Source organism: Neofelis nebulosa, chromosome X (assembly GCF_028018385.1).
Source record: "Neofelis nebulosa isolate mNeoNeb1 chromosome X, mNeoNeb1.pri, whole genome shotgun sequence".
Classification (NCBI taxonomy): domain Eukaryota; kingdom Metazoa; phylum Chordata; class Mammalia; order Carnivora; family Felidae; genus Neofelis; species Neofelis nebulosa.
Window position 1 is genome coordinate 123,786,454 of NC_080800.1, and position 22,146 is coordinate 123,808,599.

The following is a 22,146-nucleotide window of genomic DNA, read 5'->3' on the forward strand; positions in this document are numbered from 1 at the left end:
GCTGTCACAGTTTCCATGGGCAGTATCCAGACGGTGGTCTTTGTTGGAGGGCTTCTGTGACATAAAAAGGGATAACGCTTGCCTCAGATCAGGTTTTTAAAGACCTTTGTGGCCCTTTAAAAAAGGACTGTATTTACTGCTGTCATTTTTCTTCATGTAAGGTATTCCCCACCCCCAATGTTACTGTTTCCGAATGATCCTCAGTTGATTGCATTGTTTGGTTTATTGACCTGAACTTCCAGCATTCTTCACAGTCCTGGAAATTAAATGCTGTCCTAGAAATTAAATGTAGCCTGCTCTAATGTGCCTTCTTTTCTGAAGATGCTTCTTGCTGGGGCAGTAAGAATTGCTGATAAGATAGAATCTGGGAAAACTTCGGTGGTGGTGCATTGCAGCGATGGTTGGGACCGAACAGCCCAGCTGACCTCTCTGGCTATGCTGATGTTGGACAGTTATTACCGCACCATTAAAGGCTTTGAGGCTCTCATAGAAAAGGAGTGGATAAGCTTCGGACATAGGTTTGCCCTGGTAAGTTGAGACAGTGAGGTGTGTGCTTGACTGTTCTTTCCCATGCATGTGCGTATCACACACACCACACATCTACACACACACACACACACACATGTACACACTTGTGGGTTCTCTGTGTCTGACCCGAGTCACCATAATGGAAGACGATGGGCCCCTCAGCATTGTATGTTTTTTGGTAGGGCACTCTGTTTTTTAGAATTTTTTTTAGTGTAGGTATGTTTTTTTTTACATAAATGAGGCAAAATTCATATAACAGAATTAGCTATCTTCAGGCATACAGCTCAGTGGCATTTAGTACATTCACAACGTTGTGCAACCCCTACTTCTGTCTAGTTCCAGAACATTTCTCCACCCCATTAAGTAGTCACTTCTCATCTCCCTTCTCCCCCAGCCCCTGACAATCACTAACCTGCTTTCTATCTTTCTGAATTTGCCTGTTCTACGTACCTCATATAAGTGGAATCCTATAATATTTGTTTTTCTGTGACTGGCTTATTTCATTAAACACACTGGTTTTAAGGCTTATCCATATTCTAGCCTATGTAAAAATTTCATTCCTTTTCATAGCTGAATAGCATTCCCTTGTATAGATAGACCACATTTTGTTTATTCATTTATGTTGGTGGATGCTTGAATTATTTCCAGCAGTACGCTATTGTGAATAATGCTGCTATGAACATTGACCTACAAGTTTTTGCCATACACAGTACCACAAACTGAGTAGCTTAGACAATAGAAATGTATTGTCTCACAGTTCTGGAGGCCAGAAGTCCAAGGTCAAGGTTCTGGTAGGGTTGGTTTCTCCTGAGCCCCCTCTTCTTGGCTTGTAAGCGGCCGTCTTCTCACTCTGTCTCCATGTGGCCTTTCCTCTGTGTGCACCTCTCTGGTGTCTCTGTGTCTAAATTTCCTCTCCTTAAAAGGACACCAGTCAGATTGGATTAGGGCCTACCCTCCCACCCTGCCACCCTCCCTTTAATCACCTCTTTACGGACCCTATCTCCACATATAGTCACATTCTGAGGCCCTGGGGGTTAGGGCTTCAAGACAGGAACTGGGGCAGTACAAAATTCAGCCCATAACAGCCTGCTTTCACACTTGGGTATTTCCCTTTTAGTGGAATTACTGGGTCATCTGGTAGGTGTTCTTTTGTTTTTAAATTTGTTTATTTTAAGAGTGAGAGCTCAAGTGGGAGAGGAGCAGAGACAAAGGGGGACAGAGGATCTGAAACTGGCTCTGAACTGTCACCATGGACCCCGACGTGGGGCTCGATCCCATGAACTGTGAGATCCTGACCTGAGCTGAAGTTGGATGCTTAACTGACTGAGCCAACTGGGTGCCCCCATCATCTGGTACATATTTTTGTGCTTTAGTCCTAATGGCTGTTCCTCGTCCTTCTCGGTCATTAAGCCATTGGGGATTCATCTTAACTGTGCATTGGAAAACTCCCTGAAGCCACATTCAGATCCACTTCTAGAAAGCAGGACGGGCAGTGGAGAGCTTCAGTGGCTCCCACCACGGGGTACCAAGTGCACTGTCCATGAGGAGAGGGAAAGGAAGTTCCACAGGCTTTGAACCACATGCCCTTTGGGGGCTGTTGTCCGGTCCTCAGCTACATGCCTTCCCTGTCTGCGCCTTGGTTCCCTTCTCAAAGTGGAGTGTTGTACAGAGGAGGGGAGTTTGTGTACATCAGGTGCTCAGACAGGGCCTGGCCCGTGCTGGGTACCTCTTAGATCCTGTGCTTATTTTAAACATCATCGCGAACTCCTTTGTTCCTTCTCCCTGGGAGAGGAGAGAGTGTGGAGTTTTCCCCAATGTTTGCATCTGACCATCTCTGAAGGCTCCCAGGGCATTCTGTTCCACCTTTCCTCTCCACACTGTGTGTCCTGGAAGACAGGAGGCCGGCAGGGGCCCTTGACTAGGTGGGCAGTGCTAAAGGCCACCTACTGAGACTCCAGTAGCGGCCCTGCACAGCACGCGTCGGGGCACATGCACACGTTCTCCCATCCCTACTTGCTGACGCTGGGGTTCGCCATGGTAGTGAGATCCTAGGATTGTTAATGGCTTCACTTTACTGAGCGGCACTGTGTATCCAGCACCGTGGCACGTATCATCTGCTTCAATCCTATAATGACCCTGAGCGGCAGCTGCTATAACTGGCAGTTGGAGGGAACTGACATTTCAGGAGTAGAAGTTATCTGACCGAGGTCACCCAACCATTAAGGATTAAACCGGCATCCACACAGCAGTTTCCATCCTGCAGCCACCTTCTTGCTGCCTCCCTCTACTCTCCCTTCCCTTGAGTTCTAAGCTCCTGTCTGAGGCCAACTTCTGTCCTTGCCCCCCTGTTCCATCTTCTACCTCCTGGACCTTTTCCCGGACCACTCTCTAACCTGCCACCGACCTGCCTCCATTTCCCCTCTTGCCTAGAGGGGTCCTACTGGTCTAGAAACCTGCCACTATTTATCCCTCTCTTGACCCGACTTCCCCCTCCATCTGTCACAGCAGATACCTGCCCCCTCTGCAACAAAGCCCCTCAGAGCTGTAGTCTGTACCTACTGCTGCTGTTTCCTTTCAGGCTATGTTGAACTCACTTCACCAGGCTTTCTCCTGACAACACCCACTCCAGCCCGAAGCTGCTTGTCACCACCACCGATGACTGCCACTTTGCCAAGTCCTTCTCTTATTTGGCCTGCGCACTGGAGGCTGTTGGTTCTTCCCTTCTTCTGGAAACTGTTTTTCTTCCCTTGGCTTCTAGGTCTCTCTAGCCTTTTGAATTTCCTCTAGTCTTCTGGTCCTCCTTCTCTCCCCAGCCTCGTGGTGTTGAGGGGCAGGCCTGGGGCTCAGTTCTCAGATCATTTCTCTTTTCTCTGCATGCCTAATACCTCAGTGATCCCGACTGGTCCCTCATCTTTAAATATGTGTATTTCCAATCTGCCATGTCCTCAGTGCCACTGATGCCCCCTTCCTTCTAGCTTGCCCATCTCCCTTGGGGCTATGATGGCAGCCTAACTAGTTTCTCTATCACCTGTGTCCCCTTCCAATCCTTGTCCTTGCTACAGCCAGATGGAGTGTTCCAAGAAGCCCATCTGCTGCTGCCCACTGTGAATCTCTCCGAGCCCTCCCGTGCCCTGTGGGGTTGTGGGCAAACTCCTCAGCTCAACATTTGAGGCCCTTGGTGATCTGGTCTAGTCCACCTTTCCAGCCTTGTTTCGCCCCCCAACCCACCCCCTGCCACCTTTCCTCATGTCCAGCTACTTACGGTGCCCTTGGCATCCCCCCCTCCATGTTCCCACTGCTTCTACTATAATGTACCTCTGGCCAGCCGGAAAGCAGGCACCTCCTTCCATCCTTCATGGTTTATCTCAAATGACACCTCCTCCGTGACTGTGACTTTCCTTCCTTGTCCCCTCTCTACCCCATCCTACGTTGGCCACTTGTTCCTTTGTGGCCCCCGGATACCCATCACAGACTTGGAAACCCTTAGAACATTTTATTGCCCTTGTTATTTACAGGTCTTTCTCTCAACTAGACCACGAGGGAATTACTCATTTAGCACAAGTACTGCATCTCATTTGTCTTGGTGCATCAGGTGTGTAGCCAAGAGCCTGGCCTCTACTGGACACCGTGAAACTTGCTGAAATTCCAAGGGCCGGGCAAGATGCCTTGCATCCACCATAGGAATTCAATAAATGCCTAGTAGAAGGATGAATCTTAAATTGTGAGTGGTCACGCCAAACTGTTCCCAAGGTGCCTTAAATACTGAAGAGCAGGCTCTACAAGTTATTTCTGTAAAGGAGAAGTGCAGAAATAAGGCAGTTGATGCAGCTGCTATGGAAAACAGTATGGCAGTTCCTCAAAAAAATTAAAATTACCATATGATCCAGCAAATTCTGCTTTGGGGTATAGACCCAAAAGAAGTGAAAACAGAGACTCAGATATTTACACACCCATGTTTATAGCAGCATGACTCACGATAGTGCACGTGTAGAAGCAACAACCCAAGTGTCCGCCGACAGATGACCGCATAAACAGAATGTGGTCTGTCCATACAACGGAAGTAGTATTCAGCTTTAAAAAGGAAAGAATTTGACGCCTTCTACAGTGCAGATGAACCTTGAGGACCTTCTGCTGAGTGAAAGAAGCCAGTCACAAAAGGACATCTACTGTATGATTCCACTCCTGAGAGGTCACCAAGTCACATTCATAGGGACAGAAAGTAGAATGGTTGGTGCCAGGGAGGAGGAGTTAGTGTTGATGGGGAAGAGTTTCAGATTGGGAAGACGGAAGAGTTCTGGAGATTGATGGCAGCGATGGTTGCACAGCAATGTGAATGTCCTTCATACAACACTGAGCTGTATGCTAAACGTGGTTGAGATGGTCAATTTGATGTCATGTGTGTTTCACCACAATTACAAACCAGTAGAAAAGAAAGACCATATGCTGTTACTGCGAGGCGTGGATTTCCTTGTTTTTATGTCTTTCCTGCTGGCAGTTTCAGAGACCCAGTGTTTCTTGCACTTTCTCTATGCTGGTTGCATTGTATCTTCATGATGTTTTGTTTTGTTTTGTTTTGTTTTCCTTTCTTGTCCTTTTGCTTAGTTATCAGATTATTTGAGCGTTCTCTTAGAATGCTCATTCTGGAGCTGTTTTTTAACCTGAGATTTTCAATGTTTTTGTCCTACTTATGTTTGAAATCCTTTTACCTTTTACTATGAATCTATTAATATGTTCAAAAATACCACAAGGTGTGAAATATAACATTGCATGTCAAGTATATCTCAAAATTGCAAACGGAATACAATACTGGACTTCCTTGAGCAAGGACTCCCCACCACCATTTCAAGTGTGAGATTTGGGGGTTTTCTGAGTCCTGTAGAATTGGTTAAAGCTTGTAGATTATTATTTTGATTCTCACACTTCGTGACATTTCTGAAAAATGGGAAAACCTGCTTTTATGCTTGTGGAGAGAATGGAGTCGTAATGTGCTTCATGAGCTGCTAATTGGTAGTCTCACAGTGACACTGTGCCCTTGTGGTGGTGGCTGGGCTTGACCCCATCATTTGGACTGAAAAGTTTACTGGCTATTTGCTTGTAACTTCTTGATCTCAACTACAGTAAAGTGAAATTATAAAACCGTCAACATGGGAAAATACAGTACACTGAAATTTTGTTTCCTAAGAGTAATGGAAGTCAGTTCAATTCAGTGAACGTTGTTGAGTACTTATTATGTGCCAAGAATTCTGTTAGGCCTTGGGATGTACAAATGACACCTGATGCTTGCCACTAGGCAATTTTAAGTGACTTTATGGAGGAGTGTGGCCTGCATTAACATGCTTAACCTCTATTTCTTTTCAGAGAGTGGGCCATGGCAATGACAACCACGCAGATGCTGACCGGTCCCCTATTTTTCTTCAGTTTATTGATTGTGTTTGGCAAATGACAAGACAGGTGAGTGATTTCAAGTATATTTTTGACCTTACAGTTTAAGATTATATAAACGTTCATGTTCATTCAAAATGAAGACATGTGTATGTATGTGAAAACAGGACCCCTTCCGTTATTTAGCTCGGTTTGATTCTAATTCACTTAGAAGTATAAGCAGAAAATTAGAAATGATCAACTTCACCACAAAAGTTCCATTCCTTGTGCAAATGGCTTTTGTCGGTCATCCTGTCCGCCAGCTGTGCTCCAGTCCTCCTGCTGCTCTTGTCCCCTGTCAGGGTGAGAGTTCCTTGCTGGCTGGGTACAGGAAGATTCAGCCAGGTGTTAGAAATGGGGATGTGACTGAACTGCCTGCGAGGGGAGTGTTAGACCCGGAACTCAGGAATCTCCACACCTACTCCAGGCCACAGCATCCCCAGTGCAGAGTCGGTGAAGTAAAGGAGTGTCCAGGAAGTGATGACAGATAGGGAGTTGCTGGTGCTTAGTTACTGGGTGCCTAGTTTCCAAACCCCAGTGCACGGAACCCTGGGAAGCAAGCTGGCCACGCAGGTATCCTCCTTCCCTGAGCTGGGTGGGTCCTAATGGCTTCAGCTTAAAGCATGGACTGCCATGAGGCATGTGCTATTTATTCCCTAGTCTCCAACATCCGAGCCCAAGTTTGGGGTCTTACCCTCATGACAGGAGATCAAGCCAGAGAGAGGAACTGAGATAGAGTGACCTATAGAGAGGGGTGAGGAGAGAGCAAGCCAGAGACACACAGATATACATGCAGAGAGACACGCAGACACAGAAAGAGACAGATACAGACACAGAGGAAGAGACCAAGAGTTGCAGACGCAAAGGGACCAACACGGAGAGAATAAGAGGTCAGGAGTCCTCCTAGTGCCTATGTGGGGAAGGAGTCCGAGGGTGGAGAACCATGGCCTGGGCCCTCTCCTTCCTGTTGGCCCAGAGGTCTGGCCTTAGCTGCTTTAGTCACGTGAAGGGAGCCAGCCGGAAAGACTGCTGGCGACCTCTAGTGACTCCACCAGCAGCCACGGTGCTCGTGACTGAGACTCCTGACCACATCAGCACCAACACCTTAGGGTCTTTTTAAAGGACCTCTGCCTCCCTGAGCCCGGAGAGTGCCCAATGTACCACTGTCTGTGAAATCTCTCACCGTGATCCTCTGTACTGATGTGGGGGGGTGTTGGGGGCGGGAGAGAACCACCACGCTGCTGATGCTGCCCCGCTCCGCCTCAGCCTGGACCCCTCGTGGCAGCGATTCCTCGAGGGCCATCTAGGGCACCCCAACCTCGCTCTCCACCTGAGGGCTTACTGTCAGCACCTGGAAACTTGTCAAGATGCACATGCTTCGGCCCCGCCCCTGCAGACCCTTCCTCCCGTGGTCCTAGGGGGAAGCCCAGGTGTGTGTGGTTCTACAAAGTTCCCCAGGTGGTTCTGTGGTACCAGTGAGGTAGAAGGCCAGCATCCAGGCAGGGAGCTCCGTCCTAGTGCAGTCCTGTAGCTAGTAGCCTCAGCTTCCCTTGGGGACTTAGAGATGAAAACTCACATGGCACTGGACGTGGTGGTTTTCTTAAAATGCAGATTCTGATTTGTGAGTCTGGGCTCCGAAGCCTGAGAGTCTGCATTTCCCACAGATCTCCCCCAGTAGCAAGGATCTAGAGAGAGTGGCATACTTTCAGAAACAAGAAGGAAAAGAGGTGCCTGGGTGGCTCAATCGCTTAAGTGTCTGACTTCAGCTCAGGTCATGATCTCATGGTTTGTGAGTTTGAGCCCCACATCAGTCAGTGGAGAGCCTGCTTGGGATTCTCTCTCTCCCCCCTCTCCCCATTTGCGTGTGAGTGCATGTGTGTGCTCTCTTTCAAAAATAAAAGAAACTTAATAAAAAAGGAAGGGGGTGGTGGGTAGGTTCTAATCAGCGAGAGGAGATCTCACAGAATGTGAGCCTCAGGCCTGCACTTAGAACTTCCTCTTACTTTTAGGCCCACTTCCCCAAGCTGATGGGGATCTTCAGTTAGCTGAGTGCGAGGTCACAACTGGTTCAGAGCAGCCAGTTGGAGGGAAGACCTGGTGAGGGGGGGCGGGTCTCAGAGAGAGGTAGGCACCGACATCAACAGGATGAGTGACAGTTGACAGTGAACACATACTCAGAAAGCCGGGAGGCTGGCCAGAGGTCTTATTGTAATGTAGCACCATGAACTTCTTGCTGTTTGTATTAATTGATTGAGCTGGTAACAAAATTAAATGATGGTTACATTCAGGTCAAAACAAAAAAGTATAAAATGCCTTTTAGAAAAATCGCATTAAAAGGTTGAACACAAAAAATAATTCTGATGTTAAGTAGCTTCTCCCTCCCAAATGCCTAGGGGTGCGTGCGTGCGTGCGTGCGTGTGTGTCTGTGATATCCTCAAATGACTTCTGTTCTCAATACTGCTTAGTGTCTATTTTCATGTCCAATCTATGTATTTTTTGTGCTGTTTATTGGATTTTAAGAACACAAGGGGTGTAGATTAGATTTCAGATGCCTCTCAGCTCTAAGATTCTGTCCCTGAAATGCGTATAATTAATGTCTCTTAAAACAATGTTGTTAATGCAATAGAAGAAGAAATATCACTGCTTAGTCTATCAGTTAAGTCACAAGAGGATGAGACATGTAGCTTGTTAGAAAAGATGCATTAATGTAATAAGATTAATTTATTTGGAGGTTGCCTACTGCTAAATCAAGGAAGCTTAAATCCTCATGAAATTGTTAGAAATCTCAGGATAAAATGAACTAGCCTGTGTACACAAATTGATAGAAAAGGATCTAAGGGCAGAGTAATTGAGGGGACTCTTCAGAAAAGAGTCTCCAACCTTCTACAATAGCCATAGTTTAATGGACTCTCTACCCTTCTCAAGAGGTGTAGAATTTCATTATGGATTTCTATGGAGTTTTTGAGACTATACGTTTTAGGTATATGGTATAGTTTCTGCAAGAACAGGCCAAAATAAAATCGGAGTTATGACATTTAATCTTTTATTTTTATTACTCTAGCTGTTGCTACTTCCTCTAAATGAAATATTTTTGGAGCTGAGCGTAAGGCCACAATGCCATTTGAAGGTGAATAGCAGTCCTGACGGAACATGAGCAGAGCTCTTGCGTTCTGGTTTTGCGGGGGCTGATGGCCTTAGGCAGAGTCCCACCCACCCTGACCTCCCCTACCTGGTACCCACTTGGCCACAATAAGGCTTGTAGTCAGTGGTACTAGAATACATCCAACCAAGCTCCCAGATTCAGAACGAGTGCTCAGGGTTAGGAATAAAGACTCATTTGACTTAAAAAAAAAAAAAAAAAAAAAAAAAAAAAAAAAAGTGCCCATAGAAGCTTTGCTGTCCTGCTAATAAACATATAATTTAAATGTTTGAAAATCTAGATCTTCCAGTACTATCCTTGATTTAATAAAGCTTCAGTGTACATAAATGTTATATATTTGCTTCAAATTGATAAATTTTGTGGTGCCAATAATTTATGCATAGAGCGTAACTAAACCACATAGAAAAATGCTGGGAAAAGTGGGCAGGGTGTACTTGGCCTTTTAAAAGATAACTATTTGATGGGGCGCCTGGGTGGCTCAGTTGGTTGAGCATCTGACTTCAGCTCAGGTCATGATCTCACGGTTCGTGGGTTCGAGCCCTGCGTCGAGCTCTGTGCTGACAGCTCAGAGCCTGGAGCCTGTTTCAGATCCTGTGTGTCCCTCTCTCTCTGCTCCTCCCCTGCTCACATGCTGTCTCTCTCACAAAAATAAAGATTAAAAAAAAAAAAAAGCCATTTGCTGGGTGCCAGGGTAGCTCGACTGAGCATGCAACTTTGGCTCAGGTCATGATCTTCTGGTTCATGAGTTCAAGCCTTACATCAGGCTTGCTGCCGTCAGCACAGAGCCTGCTTTGGATCCTCTGTCCCCCTCTCTCTCTCTCTGCCCCTCTCCCACTCATACTCTCTCTCAACAGTAAGTAAAACATTTTAAAAAAATTATTAAAAGATAGCCATTCGGAATGTGAGGCCATTGTCAGAGTTGCAAGTTAAAGGCTCAGATTAATCAGTAGCTTTCTTTAGCATTTTGGCCAGATTTAGTTGATTTAGTTCATCTAAGAACAAGAGTGCTGGTAAGAACAACCACCATAGCTAGTTTCCAGAGGTTTCTGAAGAAGCAGTATTCTGATGGGGCTCCTCAGAAGACAGTTGTATGTTTCTATGGGAACAATCCTTAGGATGGAGAGAGAGGCACATCTGAATCCAAGATAGCTGAGCAGAATTCCGCAAGTTGGCTAATGTAATAAACAGCCTGGTGAGGAAGGGAACAATTTCAGGTAGAGCGTGGATAGTCCTGGATTGGCCATTATTTCTAATTGGGAAGCTTGTCCCTATCCTTGTAAAGTAATAAGGCTATCAGCGACCCTGGTCGTCTCTTTAGAGATGACATGATTTCATGATCGTGTGCAAATGTCACTCTGATTGGGGAATGGTTTGATACTGTAAACTGAGTTAAATAAAAACATGCTGGGTAGTTCTGTTTGGTTTAGTTCTAATTGGCTCTGCATCATTCAGCATGTAATGAATATTTCACTGTTTACTGGCACATGGGAGGTAGCCAGTACTTGCCTGCCGCTAGGATCATCATCATTATCATTAATCATTATTGTCATTTCCAGACCGTCTCCTCACGGCTACTAAATGACACCTACTGGCTAAGATGTCCCAAAAATGGTAAAGTCTTTGTTGGAATTTGGCAAAACCGCATTAAGAATGACCTAAAACGATAATTGAGATGATTATGTCATTTTCTTATTCTGTTAATATGATGAATTACAGTAATTATTATTTTTTTTAACCTTGATCTTCAAATGTTAAGCCAGCCTTGCATTCCTGAGACAAACCCTGCGAGGTCATGTTGTGCTACCCTTTGTATATGTTGCCGGGGGTCAGTTTATTTATACGTTAGGAAGGATCACGGGGATGTATGTTCCTGGAGTTGTCTCTGTGGGAAGGTTATTAACGATGAGTAGTAGAGAATAGATTTTGTTTCTTCGTGAATCAGTTTTGGTATATGCTGTGCCCGGGAACCCACCTCCCCTCTCTGTGACTCCAAATGTACCCCAGGTAGAAAGCTGGGACAGGAGTTGGACTTGACTCGTCTTTTTCCCTTTGGTGCTGGGGGTGGGGTCATGGCCTCCTGCTGCCTGTTGCCAGTGTCTGAAAACAGCTGCTTCATGTATTCTATCCAGTTTTCTAGTGCTTTCTGGCAGAAGGGGGACTGTGGGCTGTGTTCTACCAGCATGACAAGAAGTGGAAGCTGCACGATGCTTATTCAGGCATTGAAAACTACAGTTTTCGTTACTTCAGGTTCTCAGCCAGATCTATAAGCTTGGACTTGAAACTATAGGAAGTTAAATTCTACGTGGGTTCAGTCTTCCTTTTAATCTTGGACTGTATTCCGAGTTGTACTTTAGCGGTCTTTCACAGACAACTAGTACCACTATGTTTTAGAAATTGAACTTTAAACCTTCTTTCTCCATTTAAGTTTCCTTCAGCATTCGAGTTCAATGAACTGTTCTTGATCACGATTTTGGATCACCTCTACAGCTGTCTCTTTGGGACTTTTTTGTGCAACTGTGAACAGCAGCGACTCAAAGAGGTAAGTGTCTATTGCTTTCCCAATTACTCGGGCACCTTTCCCATGAGGCACCACTGTAAAAGGGGGACTGGGTGGAAAGGGGACTTGGGTCTAGCCCTGCTGCCGTGCGTAAATGGAGAGATTACATTAGATGCCCTTCCAGGCCTCAGCAGCCCCAGTGCATGTGTCTAATTTCCAGGTGGCCTGACACGAGCCCCTTACTGTGTGGGTGCTGGGGGCTGGGGCCTAGCAAGCCCATAGCTCTCTGACGTCTCTCAGTTCTTGTAGGCTTAGTTCTAAACCCTGGACCCCCTGAATCCCAAGCTCATGTACTTTCTATTTTCTACTGCAATGACTCCAAAATGATGTGATTCTGCCCTTCGTTCTCCAGGCCGTTGGGCACAAAGGTACTTGGAGGCCTAGGAAGGTGAAGTCTGTAGATGAGCCCAGAACTTCCCTTGAGGAGCAAGCCAGACTCTTTTCCATCAGGTTCATAATGAAGCAGCTGCCCAGCTTCTGAGTTCTATTTCCCCTCTTTCCTCTTTGGGATAAAAGAAAGAAATGATCAAAAGTGAGGAAGCATTGGGCAAAGGCACCTTAGAGTGTCCTCTGGTTAACAGAAAAGGGCCAACGCCTGTGGGCTAAGTACATTAGAACATTGTCGAATTTCAGGGAAAATAGTGGGTTGCTAGCACCCACCTCCCTCTGCAGCTTCCCCACAGCTGTCACCCCTCATTCCTTGCCTGCACCCCACTCAGTCTCCTCCCTTTAGCCCTTCTCTCAGCTGGGAGCCTGCCTGGGCCCAGTCCCTGGTCGTCTTCTTCCCCAAACTCTGTCCTCTGTCTAGGTCGCTGTCTGTCTCCTCTCAGGATCTAAATGCCATTCTCCTCTTCCCTCTGCCCTTCTGCATGAGGGCACCCCTGCTCCTCGAGATGCACAGGAGCCACCTTTGCCTCCTCCCTCACCCTGCCCCCAGCTGCCACAACTGGTCCCCCCTTGTCACTGCCCCACAGCCTAGTGCAAGCCCCCACGGTCTCGCGGCCAGACTAAGGCAGCTGCTGGTAAATGTGCTTCAGTCATTCCTGACCTCCAGCAACTAGGGCCGCATTCCCTGACTCTAGTCCCATCCTGAGCCTCTCCCCTGCTTGAAACCTCCCTGTGGCTTCTGTCGTGATCCCGGTAAGATCCACATTCCTGTGGGCCCAGGGTGATAGAGACCTGTTAACCTCTTAAAAAAAAGAAAAAGTTTAGAGCGAGCTTCATGGTATTTGACTTCTATCTCAATAAAGCTATTTTTAAAATATGAACAGAAGAATGAAGTTCATATGTAGAATTTAAACACTTATGGTCTTCTCTTTTGTTTTAACCAAATATCCTCTTTAAAAACTCAGCTCTCTTGAGATGGAATTTACATACTATACAATTCACCCTTTTAAAGTGTACAGTTTAATGGTCCTTAGTATATTCAGAGTGTGCAGCCATCCCCACCATCTAATTTCCTAAACCACATAAACTTTTCATCACCCCAGAAAGAAACCGCATTCCCATTAGTAGTCACTCCCCGTCCCTCCCTCCCCCAGCCCCTGGCAGTCACTGATCTGCTTTCAATCTGTATGGATTCGCCTGTTCTGGACATTCCATATGAATGGAATCAAACAGTATTTCTCCTCCTGTGACTGGCTTCTTTCACCAAGCTTAATGTCGTCAAGGTTCATCTGTGTCTTAGCAGGCGTTGGTACTTTGTTCCTTTCTTATGGCTCAGTAATACCCGCGGTGTGGAGACACCACACTTTGTTCATCTAAGTCATCCGCAGATGGACTTCTGGTTGTTTCCACTTCGGGCTCTTACAAATAATGCTGCTGGGAACATTCAAATGTGCAAGGTTTCATGTGGACCTATGCTTTCATTTTTCTGGTATGTACCTAGGAGTAAAATTGCCGAGTCCTATAGCAAGTGTATGTTTAACCCAGAGACTGTTCTCCAAAGCAGTTGCAGTATTTTACATTGTCCCCAACAATGTCTGAGGGACCCAGTTTCCTCACATCCTTGTAGATGTTTGTTGTTGTGTATCTTTTTTATTCTAGTCATCCCAGTGGGTATGAAGGAGTAGCTCATTGTGAGTTTTGATCTACATTTCCCAATTAACCAATGGTATTGTGAGCACATTTTCATGTGTTTATTGGCCATCTGTTTATCTTCTGTGGACAAATGTTTATTCATATCCTTTGCCCAGTTTTTAGTTGGGTTTTCTTTATTAGGGACTGGTAAGAGTTCCCGATGAATTCTTGATATATACAAGTCCCTTATCAGATACATGGTTTGCAAACATCGTCTCCCATTCTGTACATTTTCTTTTTGCCTTCTTGATGGTCTCCTTTGAAACACAAGTCTTTACTTTTCATGAGGTCCACTTTATTTTCTTTTCTTGCTTGTGCTTTTGGGGTCATGTGCAAAAGCCGTTGCCTAACTCAAGGTCATGAAGATTTGAGCCTGTGTTTCCTTCTAAGATTTTTATAGTTTTAGCTCTCACATTTAGGTCTGTGATCCATCTTGGAGTTCCTTTTTGTGTACGATGTGTAGGAAGGGTCCAACTTCATTCTTTTGCACATGGCTAACCTGTCATTCACATGCTGCTGATGAAAAGATTCTCTTTCCCCCATTGAACTGTTTCAGTGCCCTTGTTGGAATTCAGTTGGCGGTATATGTGAGGGCTTATTTCTGTACTGTCTGTTCTCTTCCATCGATTCCACACATCTATCCATCCTAGGCCAGCACCACCGTATGGATTACTGTGACTTTGTAGTAACTTTTGAAATTGGGAAGTGTGAGACCTCCACATTTGTTCCTTTTTCAAGAATGTTTTGGCCATTCGGGGTCCTGTGAATTATTGCTGGCGTTTCTCTTATAAATACAAAATATAAAATATGAAAAGGTCCTGACAGAATTTTCTATGTCTAGATAGCCTGTAAGGAAATCAGCTGGCTTTTGCGGTTTTCTGATTTTGACTTTGTCACTGTGTTCAATCCATGTTCCATGTTTACCTGCCTTCCTGTGCCTGTAGGGTTTCATTCACATGAGCAATGCCAATAGTTCCAGCATTTGTATTCAGTGTATTCGAAGGTCGGGAGGTGGGGAGATAGAATTTAATGATATATTTACTTCTCTATGTAAGGTTTCCCTGGCCTGCCACCCTGACAGGTTTTTCCCCAGATGTCCATCCATGATTTTCCAGTGAAAGGAATCTTATCTGTGAATTCTACCCCAACCCCCAATATTTAAGAGTCACAAAAGCAAACTGCAAACTGGAAATAAAAAATGTATTTGTTATCAATGGGCCCCATCATCCTGTTGTTGCTAGAAAATTCTCATCATCCTGTGGTTGCTAGAAAGTTCTCGTTTTGCCTTCTACACACACACAGTCCCCAGATGTTCCTCAACTCAGCAATATGTTTTTCCAGGACTGTAACTAGTATGCGTTTTCATGTCCTCCCCTGCGTGAGGTGACGCCATAGCACTAAGGATGGGGCTGGGGCTTAGTAAATGTTCTACGCTTTTTCAGTGTCTGAACTCCTTTTATTCAAGTCTTTTTCTCTGCAACACAGATTCTTGAGAATCTGAAAAAAAAAGGTGAATTTATTTCAATGTATTCCTTTTTTTTGTTTTTCAGGATGTATATACGAAGACTATATCTTTATGGTCGTATGTCAATAGCCAGCTCGAAGAATTTTCGAATCCTTTCTTTGTGAATTATGAAAACCATGTCTTATATCCCGTTGCTAGTCTGAGTCATCTGGAACTATGGGTAAACTATTATGTGCGATGGAACCCACGAATGAGACCTCAGGTATCTTTTTGTTCTTTGCAAAAGAGTGTATCTTTCTGAGCAAAGATGGTGGTTTAGAAATGAGTTCATGCTAGGGATGGACATGCTGTACTTCTGCCCTCGCCTCTCAGGGTTCAGTCCTCTGCGTTCATGTTCTAGCAGCTTTTCTTCCTTCCTTCCTTCCTTCCTTCCTTCCTTCCTTCCTTCCTTCCTTCCTTCCTTCCCTCCCTCCCTCCCTCCCTCCCTCCCTTCTTTTTCTTTCTTTTCTTCCTTTCTTTCTTTCTTTCTTTCTTTCTTTCTTTCTTTCTTTCTTTCTTTCTTTCTTTCTTTCTTTCTCTTTCTTTCTTTCTTTCTTTCTTTCTTTCTTTCTTTCTTTCTTTCTTTCTTTCTTTCTTTCTTGTCTTCCTTTCCTTCCTTCCTTCTTTCCTTCCTTTCTTTCCTTCTTTCTTTCCTTTCTCTCTCTCCCCTTCCTCTGTCTCCTTCCTTTCTTTCTTTCTTTCTTTCTTGAAGTTTATTTATTTTAGAGCAAGCAGGGAAGGGGGGGAGAGAGAGAGAAAATCCCTAGCAGGCTTGGCACTGTCAGCACAGAGCCCGATGTGGGGCTTGAACTTACAAACTGTGAGACCATGACCTGAGCTGAGGTGGACGCTTAACCGACTGAGCCACCCACGTGCCTCTAGCATCTTCTTTTCATACACCAACCCAGATGCCGTTTGCTGGCTTAGAGTTAAACATCTTAGCACCTCTGTCTTTGCTAAAGGTGTATGGATGAAGTAATATTGTTTACTGCATTGGACTCTTAGTCTCTCCAATGACTTGGTGAGTTTGTAGACGCTGGTAGCAAAAGAGAAAGAGACCACGTGCTGAGTTGCAGGTAGGCGACCCTTGAAGAAGGGGTAGTCTCCCCCTCCCTGCCACACTCTCACTATAACATTTCCTGAGACTGAAACAAATAGCAGAACGATGCACGGCAGAACCAGAGACTGGAACAAATAGCAGAACGATGCATGGCAGGAGTCGAGCTGTGTTTGCCCTTGGCGTCCAGTGGCTAAGCCCGGGCTGTGGTTCAGGCACCACCAGTTAGGGTTCCCAAGGTGCTCCCCCAAGCCTGTGCCCTGTTGGTCCTGCCCTGCCCTCTCCCGTCCATGCAGGTGGCATGTGGGTGGCTGGGTGCCGTCGGTGGTAGTTGGTGGGTAGAGCAATGGAGGCAGCTCTGTGGGGGACAGAGGACCTTCTGTGGGGTCAGAGGACCTTCTACTGAGGGTCTTGGTAGGTTGAGTATTCTTTGGGTTTCCTGGCGGCCTGCCAGGAACGGGTTTCTGGGGCCTCGTTTAACACCATTACTTCTGTCCTCCTCAGTAGTTCGTTCTTGCTCAGTGCCTTCGCCATCTACTCAGGAGTGTTTCGGCTCTCTGTTCGCTCGGGCTGCCATTAACCAAGTACTACACATGGGGGCGCTTACGCAGTGGAGACACATCCTCTCCCAGTCCTAGAGACGGGAAGCCTGGAGGTCAGGGCGCTGACTAGATGGCTTGCTTCCGAGTGTGCTGTGAGGGAAGAGTCTGTTCCGGGCTTCGCTTCATGGCTTGGGGCTGGCCGTCTCCCCGCTGCCTTCACATTGTCTTCCTTTTATGTGTGCGTCTGTGTCCGCATTTCCCATTTTTATAAGGACACCAGTTGCATTGGGGCAGGGCCTCTTCTGATGACCGCATCGTAAGCTGATTACCTGCGCAAAGACCTGTCTCCACATACGGTCACACTCTGTGGGACTGGGGGTACAACGTCCACATAGGAACTTGGCGTGACCAGTTAACCCATAACCACCCCCAGGTCCCACTAATCATGGAGAATACCCAACTCTTCGTTTCACTTTCCAGTCGCCGGGCGCCTGAACCTTGGAGGGACCATCACTTCGGTAATGTTCCCTCCCCGATGGAAAACTCCCTCACTGTAGGTTTAGCTCCAGGAAGTGGCTGAGTGTGCACAGTGCTTCTCCCCTCCTGACCTGTTCTGCTCCCAGCAGCACCGCCCCCGCTGCTCCCCACTTGCCTCTTTCCCTGTTTCTGGCTGCTTTCCAGTCCATAAAACTTCACCTATGAAAGCTCTTTCCTCCTCTAGACCCTCTGAGTTGGCTCTGGACCATTTTCCAGAACACCGTGGTCAGGGCCTGCCCAGCCCAGTACTTGTCTTTCTCTCGGAGCAGGCCTTGCACCCAGGCCTCAAGTTCCCCTCTTCCCCCTGGTCTGAGGGACTCCATGTCCCTGTAGGTGGCCTGTTAACCCCCCTCCCCAACTCTGGAAATGCTCTGCTTCAGCCTGGCACCGTGCCAAGAGCTGGTCCTCTGAAAATCTTCTTTAGGAAAACTTCCCTGATTGAAACTTCCCTCCGTTTACTGTAAGAAGACCTACCTACCTACCTGCTGTCCTTGTATACCAGGCAAATTTCTAACCGGGAGTAAGGGGCCATTAGCCACTTCCTGTGTTATGGCACTATTTCCTCTGCTCTTTTCTCCATAAAACAAACATTATACATACAGTCAAGTTCTTTGGTCAGTGGTTAGTGTTTTAAATACAGGTTTTCAATTTTATTTGTGGCCGGTGAGCCATCAGTAACTAATTTCAAATGTTTTATGCTTTTGCCTGTGCTGATAGTGTCCATCCTGTTAGCTCTGTGGCATCTATAAAGAGTGCCGTGGAGCTAGCTGACCATTGCCCATGGCCTCCAGAAAGCCTCCTCATAAGCATGGTCCCCGAATCCTTCTCTCTTCCCTCTTCTGAGTGACCCATACCTCCTGCGACTCCCCATCCCCTAGTCATGTGGCCAAAGTTGGCCACATGATGGCCCACTGGGCACGGGACTGGCTTCCCGTGGTCACCCGATGGCTCCAGCTCTCCGTGCCTTCTACCTCCCTGGCCCCCACTGTCCCATCATCTAAGCTCCAGATTACATCCATCGGACTGTGGTGATAGCTTATTTCTATTTGTTTCTCAGACTTTGTGTTCTGCAAGGGTAGGCCTCTGCCATAATTGCTTGTTATTAGATTGAATCCTCCCCCAAATGAGAGCCACATGTGAGAGAGAAAATGGGTGCGGGCCCAGAAGCATCCGGGAGCCAGAGGTGGCCAGCCCCGTCAGCAGCTTCTGTGGTGGCTCACAACTGAGACAGTCTGAGTGCAGGTGCACTGCCCTCCTTTCATGGGGGCCAGCTTCCAGAACTATACTTCTTTCCGACCTTTGCTGCTTTATTTTGGAATGCCAGACCAGGGGGCCCCTTAAGCACTTCTTTCCAGTTGCTCGAGTCCATTTTCCTTAAGAACCCAGGCCAGCATCTGCCTTCCTGCAGCTCCCTCCTAACCGGCATGTGCTTCTGTCCTCCTCAGGCTCTTTGCCAAGTCCTTTCCTGGGTGGTTCTATTTCGTGTGTCATAGCAACAAGGAGGAGGGGCTATAGCGTAGAGTGGAGGGAAGTCCCTTCTGTGAAATCACGTAGGGAGGGTTACCACATCGTATTCTTGGTGACACAAAGGACAGGTGGTCAGGGGGCTACCTTGAACCTTAGCACAGAAAGCCCGCACAGGCACTGCTGCTGGAATGAAGGGTGTCCCGTGGGCCCCCGCTCTTGCTGTGGCGGCACTAGCTCCCACGTGGTCTCTAAAACCCTGCGAGCCGCAGGCCGCCTTCCTTCCCGACCGCGCTCAGGTCCTTACATGTGTGAGCAGTCAGCTTCATTGTGGCCATCACAACAGTGACGGGAACTGGAGCCCTTGCTGCTCTAAGTCCAGACCCTCTGGGCGCCGGGGGATGCTGATGACCTCCTGCCGGGCAGAGGGAAGGGCCAGAGGAGCCGTGGCTTGTCACGTTCTCGCTACCTGGCACGTGTAGTTACAGAAGGGAAGGGCGCCCACCGGCCAGGGCCAAAGTCCCTCCTAGCAGCGGCTCGATGCCTCTTGTGGGTGGGGTCCCGAGCTTTGCTGAGACCTCACGTGAGCAGGAGCACGAGTGTGAAATGGGTTCCTCCAAAGCTGGCCTGCGGCTCTCTGTGCTCCTCTTGCACCATGCAGTATGGAAGGGAGAATGGAAGGTGTCCTGAATGCGGCTGGCACGGAGGCATGTTGGGGAGCAGGCAGGGCCCAGGGGGGCATCAGAGGCCAGAAAGGTGGACAGGCCAGGCTGCCACAGGGTTCATGGGACAAGCTCGTCGTGGTACTAGGCACATGGAACTTACGGGGCGGGGAGGGCTGTGGCAAAGGGATCGGTGAGAAGGCTGCTGTCAGTGTGATGGGTGGGGATGGGGAGCAGGCTGGGGAGGAAGGGCAGGGGACTAGCCTATTTGGCCCCTTTTCTGAGGAGGAGGGGGCTAGATTGGCTGCCCTGAGAGTAGCTCCCTGGGCATCCGTCAGAAGATGGCTGGGTGGGGAGGAGGGCCAGGCGGCTGTCTTGTTTCCTTTGGGGCCCTCTTGGCTCGTGGCTGACGCACGCTAGCACCCACTGAGTGAGGTCCCCAGCTGGGCATTTTCTCAGTGATCATGCGTCAGATTTATTGTAAAGGACATACGAGGAAAGGCAGCATGGAGATGTCAGACGATCGTCTCGGGCCCTGGGTGCGTGTGGAATTGTGCAGTCCCCTGCACAGGCTGCCCCTCTCTGAGGTCACGGTAGTAACAGTAGTTTGACTGCAGAACGTTCCCTTGTGTGATTCCCTGGGAACCAAGTGATCCTGCAAGAGGCTCCAAGGCTAAGAGGGGTGCTGTTGCCCACGTCACGGTGGCCTCTGGGATCAGCCGCCAATAAGGTAACTTTCCCTTGCTTTTGGGGGCTGTCACCATCAGATGCACATTGTCGTCCGTTCCCTTCTTCCTGTGGCCTGCTCAAGACTTAGTTTCTTGCTGGTTCCCAGGCACCCAGCTCTCCTCCTCCTCTGCCTCTCCCCCTCCCTCCTGTCTGTGTGTCTCATCTGTGTCTGCCTCCTGGTTCCCTCCAGTGAGGCTGATCGCCATTGGCAACCCTGATGGGAGAGCTCACAGTCTCCAGGGAGCTGGCCGAGGCTTTGGGGAAAGTGCCACAGGCAGAAGGGACAGCACATTCATGGTGTCTTTCGAAACCTGGAAGATTCTGGAATGTAGGAGGGGACAGGAGGTGGGACCTGGGGAGAGATGAAGAGAGGCAGGCTGGGGCCACACTGCATGGTTTTGAGGCCAAGGTCAGGGCTGCAGAAGGAAGCCACTGGACGCCGTTAGGTTGGCATCACATAGCCTGGGTGAGGCTTAGGGCCCAGGCGTGTGGCTGCAGTGTGCACACTGGATCGGGGACAAGGGGAGGTGAGTGGGCAGAGACAAGGAGAGAAGCCCCCCACGTGGTGCCTTCTCTCCCGGGTCTGCCTCACCCCCAGCCTAGGAGCCGCAGGAGGGAAAGGTCAGGTCTTGGGTCTCTGGGCTTGCTAGGGGAGGGAGGGAGTAGATGCTGTGACCCCAGTAGTCAGACCTGGTGTCCCATATGTCCCAGGAAAACCCTTCTCAGTGCTTTATGGCCCAGCACCCCATGAATGGGCTTAAAAGAGAGATACTCAGGGGAGGCCTTGCGGTGGGGCTGGAGATGCTGTGCACAGAGCCTGTCCTCCCTGTGCAGGGAGGCCGCTGGGCCCCCAGAGGCTCCACTCTTCCGGCACCATCCTGTCCAGGGGCCGTTGTCTACGCCTATTGTGACCGATGAAAACGAACACAACTTCAGGTTGTAGGGTGGTGATTTAATACTATTCAGTCAGCAGGGCAATTTATAAAAATGCAAAACCGCAGAGGGCAGGGGGGCTGGGCACTGGTCACCTTTCTGCAGTGTCCTTAGTTGACTGCTCCTCCCTGAACCGGCTGAGCAGTGCGCCAGCTGCTGCCCCTGGCTGGGGGGGGGGGGGAGGGTGGGGGGACACTTGGCAGATGTTGTGGCAGGCTGATCGCACAAGGCGTCCTGGTGCCCGGGGACAGGCCCACTCACTGCGGTGGTTTCTGCCTCCCCAGATGCCCATTCACCAGAATCTCAAGGAGCTGCTGGCCGTCAAGGCGGAGCTGCAGAAGCGGGTGGAGGACCTGCAGCGGGAGGTGGCCACGCGCGCCTCGTCCTCGTCCGAGCGGGGCTCGTCACCGTCGCACTCGGTCACCCCCGTCCACACCTCCGTCTGACGGGCTGCGGAAGGCGGCACTTCCGGCGACTCCAGTGGGCGAGGACGTCCTGCCCAGTGGCCCAGGCGAGGGACCGCAGCCTGTGCTCTGCTCTTCCAGGCTTGGGCCCGACGTCCTCCCATTCTGGAAGGCACTTTCAGCCACTGACCGTTTGTGTGGGTAGGACCGCTCCCACCGTCGTCAAGTGCTTTTTGTTCTGTGACCCGTGCCCCTCCCGCCGGCTGTTTGTGGCGGCGCCTATTGCACCAACCCCCCAAGGGCCGCTGGGGACGGGGAGGAAGCATGGGGTGTGGGGCTTCAGGTGTCTCTCCAGTTCCTTGGAAGGTAAATCCTTCATTTTCAAACGCACTCCGTTCACTTCCAGACCGCGTGCCAGCCACGTGGCTTCCTTCAGCTCTTTGCTCCAACCTGAAAAACGTTTCGAACTGAACTACTGGGTGGGGGCGGGCCCACCGCTGCCACCACGTCTCCCGTCCCCTTCACGCAAGGGGCCTCCTGCACCAGTTACTGCTGTGTACATAGAAGGC

The 22,146-nt window shown here is 48.6% G+C and overlaps 1 protein-coding gene across 8 annotated transcripts in view; it reads left to right on the forward strand.

Annotated features, from left to right (window-relative positions):
• The window catches only part of MTMR1 (myotubularin related protein 1), a 63,217-nt gene extending 41,349 nt beyond the window's left edge, over positions 1 to 21,868 (forward strand). For all 8 annotated transcript variants that reach the window (XM_058713676.1, XM_058713672.1, XM_058713673.1 and 5 more), the window contains 5 exons: positions 322 to 528; positions 5,887 to 5,979; positions 11,535 to 11,648; positions 15,296 to 15,472; positions 21,458 to 21,868. In XM_058713676.1, coding sequence (XP_058569659.1) covers positions 322 to 528; positions 5,887 to 5,979; positions 11,535 to 11,648; positions 15,296 to 15,472; positions 21,458 to 21,619 — 753 coding nt within the window. In that variant the 3' untranslated portion in view covers positions 21,620 to 21,868. The remainder of the gene's footprint in view (positions 1 to 321; positions 529 to 5,886; positions 5,980 to 11,534; positions 11,649 to 15,295; positions 15,473 to 21,457) is intronic.
• Positions 21,869 to 22,146: the final 278 nt, after the last annotated feature.